Source organism: Terrapene carolina, unplaced genomic scaffold, assembly GCF_002925995.2.
Source record: "Terrapene carolina triunguis isolate 2854851 unplaced genomic scaffold, T_m_triunguis-2.0 Scaffold58, whole genome shotgun sequence".
Classification (NCBI taxonomy): domain Eukaryota; kingdom Metazoa; phylum Chordata; order Testudines; family Emydidae; genus Terrapene; species Terrapene triunguis.
This window is the reverse complement of record NW_020664409.1, coordinates 35,270,509-35,278,409: the sequence shown is the minus strand read 5'-3', so window position 1 is coordinate 35,278,409 and position 7,901 is coordinate 35,270,509. Positions and strand designations below refer to the sequence as shown.

At 47.3% G+C, this 7,901-nt stretch overlaps 1 protein-coding gene across 3 annotated transcripts in view; it reads right to left on the bottom strand.

Annotated features, from left to right (window-relative positions):
* The window catches only part of CABLES1 (Cdk5 and Abl enzyme substrate 1), a 112,811-nt gene extending 107,192 nt beyond the window's left edge, over positions 1-5,619 (bottom strand). For all 3 annotated transcript variants that reach the window (XM_024206505.1, XM_024206506.1, XM_024206507.1), the window contains exon 1: positions 4,848-5,619. In XM_024206505.1, the coding sequence (XP_024062273.1) occupies positions 4,848-5,431 (584 nt within the window). In that variant the 5' untranslated portion in view covers positions 5,432-5,619. The remainder of the gene's footprint in view (positions 1-4,847) is intronic.
* Between the last annotated feature and the right edge of the window lie 2,282 nt (positions 5,620-7,901).

Sequence of the window (7,901 nt, the reverse complement as noted above, 5' to 3'; positions counted from 1 at the left end):
TCGCGGCCCCCACTGGCCGTGGTTCGCCATCCCGGGCCAATGGGGGCGGTGAGAAGCCGCGGCCAGCACATCGCTCGCCCGTGTCGCTTCTCGCCGCCCCCATTGGCCCGGGACGGTGAACCGCGGCCAGTGGAGGCCGCGATCAGCCGAACCTGCCGTGTCAGCAGGTAAATAAAACTGGCCCGGCCCGCCAGGGTGCTTACCCTGGCGAGCCGCGTGCCGAACGTTGTCGACCCCTGTGCTAGTCTCTTACAATTTGAGCCCCCAAAAAGGGTTCGGTTTTGCCTTTGACTATGAGAGGGCCCTACTGTCTGGCCCAATTACTCCACTGAAGTTAACACAACAGAGGGCAACATCACCGAACAAAATATCAATGTTTATTTTTCATCAATAACTATGGAGGTAAATGCTCTAGCTGTAAGTGAAAAGCAATCACATTTGTTGTTTCAGGACCAGATTCTACCACCTTTATTCATGTTACGCCATAAACAGGCCCAATGGGACTACCAGAAGAGTGAGGTGTTCTTACATGAGTAAGGGTGGCAGTATCTGGCTCTATATCTCAAATGGTCTTTGAGATATAGCCATCTGTTTAACAGATCATTTAAAATAAATAATACCTTAGGCACCAGACAAGTTAATCTGAATTTCAGCATCTATGTGCCAACTTTAAAATCAGGGTTAGAGTTTTTTTCTTGTATACACATAATTATATATCAGCCTCCAAACATCAAGTAGCTCAATGTTCTTGTATAGTTTGTTTCTTGTGAATAAATGTACAGCAGAAACCCAAACCACATTAATGATAACCTTGTTAAATATAAACTAGTATGCAATTATTGAAACTGCTAACACAAACAAAAAAGGCAGGAAACTCTAATTATATGTTCACAATGGCTTCTGGAAACTAATTGAAAACAAAAACATCATATAGCATGTCTTGTATGATATTGTTATAGAAAATGATTTCATGTTACTATATAACAAAGTGCATGTCTAAGCATAGAGGACTAGTCTTTCAAATGACAGATCAAACTCAAAGTTTGCCACAAGGGGAGAGGGAAGAAGCAAATACAAAGAAATTCTCTGAACACTTTATTTTACTCTCCTCCACTCCTTTCTAATCCCTATACTCTCATCACTGATAACCACTGCCTAATGACTCTCCTTCAGGTGCGCTAATGACTGTCTTGGGGCAATTTCAGCTATTTTTTTCCCCTCTCCTTGTCATCCTCATAGTGGAAGACCATATGTAGAGCATTTGGCTCTTTCCTCACCATTAACTGAATAGCAGAAGGTCTTGAACTCTGTCCTTGGGCTTATGTCAGCAATGTGCATGCTTATGATTTATCTGTTATGTAGCTCTCTTGTAAGACTAGGACCTAGTGGATGATTTGTAAGTAGGGATAGTCTAATGGCTGTTCATTGTGCATAATGTATACTTGAGCCCAAAGGCTAATATAAGATCTCTGAAAGGACACCTTATGCACTGTGTGCAAGCTAGAGTACTCAAGTTGGTGCTGCTTTATAATTATAGTATCTATTTACCAGATATTTTGAAAGGTGCCATGTGCATTTTATAATGACAATATATTCAGTGTGGGCCAAGTTCTGCTCTAGATTACATCCATGCAATCTCACTATAGTCAGAATGGTTGCACAGGTGTAACTGAAGGGAAAACTTGCCACTAAAGAGCACACAAGTGATACAAAGCTCAGGGCCAAATTTACCAGGCATCCCACTTAAACCAGAGCTTAATTTAGCCCAAGAAGTAGCAACTGCATGAGAAAACACTTCTAACTTCAAATCTGAGTGCACTGCCAGAACCACATAAGCACATGGAGAGCTCAGAGAGGGCCAATACCGGATTGGTATTGTGTATTGGGTGAGCTGTTGTTCAGATCTCTCTCTCTCACTCAGCTTTCCAATAATCCACTCTGCTGTTTGTATGCAGAATAAAGTGAAACCTACAAGGTGCCTCAGAACCAGTGCTTTTGCAGCATTAAAAACTGAGCAGGTTTATGAAACACTGATCTGTGGGGATTCCCCCTAGCGTAAGAGATCTTGATTGCCTATTAGATTAGATAATGCAGTCTACAAGTCAGATTGAATAAGCGAGTATGCAGCCAACAGACAATTTTTCATTTGCTATATCTCCAACTTTTCCAGGCAAGCTAATATAAAAAGCTGTATGTACTGGGGAGGGAAACAAAACAACCAAGCAGGCACCGAAATGAGAAGGGAAACACTGCAGAACAACAGGGGTAAGGAGTTGGCAGGAAGATCAGAGGAATCCGGTTAGTGACAGATGAGATCTGAAGAAGTCCCATCCAGATCTCTTCAGCCAGGAGGAAGAATCATAGAATATCAGGGTTGGAAGAGACCTCAGGAGATCTAGTCTAACCCCCTGCTCAAAGCAGGACCAATCCCCAACTATATATTTTTTTTGCCCCAGATCCCTAAATGGCCCCCTCAAGGATTAAACTCACAATGCTGGGTTTAGCAGGCTAATGCTCAAACCATTGAGCTATCCATATAGGACCAACATGTGCATGCAATGAAAAATAAGAAGGATCTTTGGGACTCCAGTAAGCCTTTACAAGAGCATTAATACAACTATTATTCAGTAAGGAGAACAACAGGGGTGAGGGGAAAATATTCTCTTGAACAGTAACAGAGCACTGCTCAGAACATCTCTTTTTCGAAAAAATGGAGGAATTCTTATCAAAGGAGGAACTATAGATGAAGAGTAGAACTAGACTGAAACTTGGGTTTGATAGGGTACATCACCAGCAGCTATTTTATTGGGGGCTTACCTCAGCATCAACATCTGTAATGGAGCCTCAGAAAGCTATGACTACAATTCAGATCAAATCAAGGACAGGGGGTATACAGTATTGAGGCAACTTTCATTTGGTAGAGCTCCAATCTTTCTACTAAAGCTAACCTTTAAAAGGCTGTTTCTACAGCAGCCTAAAGTACTTTTATGATCAATTACCCTTATAAGCTGTTGAAGCATGAGAGTCAAAATCTACTTAGCTAAGTCTATGTGAGAAATAGAAAGAAGTGAGCGTGACAAATGGGGAATGTAGGAGTGGCAAATTATGCTGGTCTGGAGAAGCACGGTTTCTGCCTCCAGTTTCTTCCCTATCCTACTGTGACACCTAAGCACATTAAGCGAATGATGATTATTGTGTAATTATGATACATTTATTCCATAATGCATATATACATTTGTACATGGTTGAGTATTCTTAGTAGACATCTTTAGAAATATTTAAGCAAGCGAGATTTTTCTCTGTGGGAGAGTCCATTAAAAGGGCAAACTAATAACCAGTGGCACAAGGTGGTAAGACATTCACCATAAGAAAAAGTGGTGTCTGTAGATAAAGGGCCTGCTTAAGGGGTTAGCAAGTCTCTTTTCTTTCATGTATTTTTGGCCCTCATCCAATCCTTGAAGTCAATGGAAAGTGGACTCTGGAGCTGGGTCTTTCAATAGTCTGTCTAGAAAGCACTCAATGATAGGTTCAGTCCATTGTTACACAAATGAGAAAACGAGGGGTTAAGACTTTGGATTTATTAATAAGAAAACCAATGTTGCACTAAGTATAAAAAAAGGATATCTGGCAAGAATATACATATGAGTTTAAATCTGAACCACATTTAGGGTGAAACTTTGAAAAACTTGCCTGCTAATTTACCAGTGAATGCATTAATCAGCATGACCCAGCTAAATCCACAGTACACCTATATAAATATCCACATTCATATACTAAAATAATTATTTGTTCTCTCCATGGTGTCTCCAGCTGATGGGACATGAATTGCCACAACTATAAGAAGTTTACCCATTCTGTTGTGGTACTGCAATTTACACCAGTACGACTATCATTATCCCTCACCTTACTGATTCCCAGACACTGTCAAATGATAATATTTAAACTGTTGAGCATCTGCTCAATGTGCATGCTAAAAGAAAATGCTTCAACTCTGAAAATGTTCATGGAGGTTAAAAGAATGATGTTCGCTTAAAGTGAGAACTGTGCAGAACTGTCATGTATGGCTCATTTATTCATCAGGGTTACTACAACACTGCAATTCTTAATCTTTCTATTAGGTAAACAGAATGCTTACACTGGAGGCAGAGGAGGTAAACCTCACCGATCAATATTTCAAAATCTAGATCTGTGTCTGAACCCTACAAACTAACACTGCTACTTGGGTCAGCTTGTTAAAAATGCCAGATTAATGTTAAGAACAGATAAATGCCTGCTACCCATTAAGGGAAAAAAGGAGAGGCAATAACTTAGCAGACAGGCCATTTCTCCTGTCACAGACCCAATGACACCCTAACGATTAACACAGTCTATCAACAGCTATTTTTAACCCTGTATCCGATCTGCTCTCTCTCTAACCTGGCCCCTGCACAGATGTTCACATGCGCCAGGAAACGTGCATTGACGGGTCTCCTGAGCACGGGGCACCAGCCCCTGAAACAAGCACATATTTTAATGGGTAGCAGACAGAACTTCAGCGGGGAAGGGGGCGTTGTATAAACAGAACGATCTTGGCCCAGCTGAAACCAGAACGAATGGGTTTGCCAAGGTGACCTGGACTAAGTTCAAAAGCGCGCAGCCCCCCCGGAGGTTGGGTGTTGCTAACCCTGGTTGGAGTTAGCTCCGGGAGACGGGTCCCCGTCCCCGCTGGCACCTTTAGTGGTCAGTGTCGTCTGCCCGCTTGCAAGTGTCACCCAGCGGCCCGCGCGGTGCCCTGTGCACGCCGCACCCGGGGACTCGCGCAGGGAGACGCGGGGCAGGCGGGGGGGTGGTGCACGGGGCTCGCTTACCGGGACCTCTGCAGCTCCAAGGCGCCGGGGCCGCCCTGCTCCAGGCAGCAGTAGCCCTGCGGGATGGGTCTGGAGAAGGAGACGGGCAGGATTCCCTGAGTGAAGGAGTTGAGGCGGCCCCTGCTGCCGCCCGCCCCCCCGGAGGGGGTCCCCGAGCCCAGGAAGGCGGCTGCCGGCACCTGCACGCTGGCGAAGGCATCCTCCTCCTCTTCCTCCGGCGGCTCCCCAGCCGCTCCCGGGGGGCTCGACAGCCGGCCGCTGCCGCAGTGGCCCCCCGGCTGCTGCGGAGCCGCTGCCGCGGCGGGGGGCTGGAAGGCGCCCAGGCTGTGCCGAGTCCTGGCGCTGCCGGCTGCCGCCTTGGCGGCGCCCCCGCTCTGCTCTGCCCCGCTCTCCTCGTGCGGCAGCGGCGGCCGGCCGTCCAGCGAGATGTTGGTGAGGAAGGAGAGCGCTGCCTGCCTGCGCCGGGGGTCCATGCGCTGCGGCGGCGGCGGCGGCGGCGGCTTCCTCAAGCAGGGCTCCAGCGGCGGCTGCTGCAACGTGCTGCTCGCGCTGCCAGGGCTGCTGGTGGCAGCCGCCGCCGCCATTGTCTGTGGCTCGCTCCTTCCCTTCTCCTCCCGCTCCCCCAGGCCGTCGCAGCGGCGAGGCGGCGGCTCTCGGGCAGGCTGCGGAGGAGAAGGGTTAGCAGGCAGGGCGAGGGAGCGGTGGCTTGCCTGGCATGCTTCCCTGCCTCCCTCCCCCTGCCTGTGTGTGCATGGATGGCGCGCTGCCTTTGCCTTGCCTCCCTCTCCCCCCCCTCCTCGGGCAGTGTTAACAGTCGTTATAGGTGCACTCGCCCTGCCATAACACAGCAATCACGTGTGGGGAATAGCGAGCTGGGAAGAAAACAAAAGCCCCAGCCAGCAGCTGGAGGAGGAGGAGGAGGAGGCTGGATCTAAGTCAGCTCCCTCCTTTCAGCCCTTCTGTTTTTTCCTCCTCCTTGTGTCTGTGCGCTGGGGGGAGGCGGCGGCGGAAGGTGGAGTCTGGGTGTAGTGCCCAGCACATGGTCCTGAGGTGGTTACATAAGTCCGTTCAGGCTCCCAGTGGGTAACCCTCAGGCTCCTCTGCCAGGCCATGGCTCCCGAAGAAGGAGCGTGGTCTGCAGAGATGGCTGGTGGACTAGGAAGTCCAGAGCCCTCAGTCCCAGTTTAGCCAGCGACTCGCTGGGTGGTCTGGAGCTAGTCGCTTAATCCTTGCGCGTTTCATTTCCACACTGTAAACCCTGTCTGTTGCACATTCCTCCCAAAGAATTTGAAGGACTTTACCAACATCTACCTAAGGTATCCCTGTGGTCTCTATGACTGTAGAAACTCCAGATGTACAGTACCTTCCCTCTTAACTTGTGTATATTTAATTCTAAACATTAACTTTAATAAAATTTTTATATCTGAATATCTAACCATCTTCAATGTAGTTATCCACACAACACACCCCATAAGGTAGAGCAGTGCTATTAAGTAGGGCTGTCAAACAATTATAAACAATAATCAGAGTTAATCATGAGATTAAAAAAATAGCTGTGATTAATTGCAGTTATAATCGCACTGTTAAACAATAATAGAATACCAATTTAAATTCAGCATGGATATGCCCTCTGGAATGGGGGCCGAAACATGAAGGGGCATATGAATGTTTAGCATATCTGGCACTTGAATACCTTGCAACACCATCTACAACAGCACCATGTGAATGCCTTTCTAACTTGCAGGTAATGTAAATAAGACGCCAGTAGCATTATCTCCCATAAATGTAAACAAACTTGTTTGTCTTAGCGATTGGCTGAACACAAGCTGTAGGACTGAGTGGACTTGTAGGCTCTAAAGTTTTACATTGTTTTGAGTGCAGCTACGTAAAAAAAATAATTCTAAATTTGTAAGTTGCACTTTCACAATAAAGAGATTGCGCTACAGTACTTGTATGAGGTGAACTGAAGAATACTATTTTTTTGTTTATCTTTTTTACAGTGCAAATATTTGTAATAAAAAATAATAATATAGAGTGAGCACTCTATACTTCGTATTCTGTGTTGTAATTGAAATCAATATTTTTGAAAATGTAGAAAAAATCCCAAAATATTTATAATAAATTTAAATTGGTATTCTATTATTGTTTAACAGTGTGATTAAAACTGCAACTAATCGTGACTTTTTAAAATCTACTTAATTTGTTTTGCATTAATCACTTGAGTTAACTGCATTTAATTTACAGCCCTACTATTAACCTCGTTTTACAGATGGGGCGGGGGCACAGAGAGAGCACTATATCTACACTGCACGCAGCCTGGGCTCTGACTCAGGTCTGAGCCCAAGCCACTTTCTGTTCACACAGAAATTAGTCTAACTCAGCTCTGCAAGCATTCACAGCTTGGGTCCTAGGATCCTGCGAGGGTAGTGGGTCAGAGCACAAGTCCCGCTGTCATTAGCACAGCTGTGAAACCCAGATCCCAGCAATGGTAAACCCAAGTTTACAGAGTAGTGTTAGTGTGACCACTGAAACATGGGCTTAAAAACACTAAGTCCACAAGCCCGAATCCCACAGACCAGGGCTAATTGTGCAGTGTGTAGACCAGGGGTCTCAAACTCAAATGACCACGAGGGCCACATGAGGACTAGTACATTGGCCGAGGGCCGCATTACTGACACCTCCTCCCGCCACCCTTGGCCCCGCCCCCACACCACCCCTTCCATGAGGCCCTGCCCCCATTCCAACTCCTTCCTGCCCCCAGGAAGGGCAGGAGGGGTGTGGGGTGTGGTGGGGGCTCAGGGCAGGCAGTTGGGGTGTGAGGTGCAGGAGGCGTGTGGGGTACAGCAGGGGGTTGGGCTGCAGGAGGGGTGCGGGGTACAGCAGGGGGTTGGGCTGCAGGAGGGGCTCGGGGGGCGGGCTCCGGCCCAACACGCACCAGGGGCAGGGCAGGCCACCTGCCCGCCTGTCCCCGCACCGCTCCGGGAAGTGGCCGGAACCTGGGGGAGGAGGGGCACAGGGGTCTGTGTGTTGCTGTTGCTTCAGGCACCACCCCCA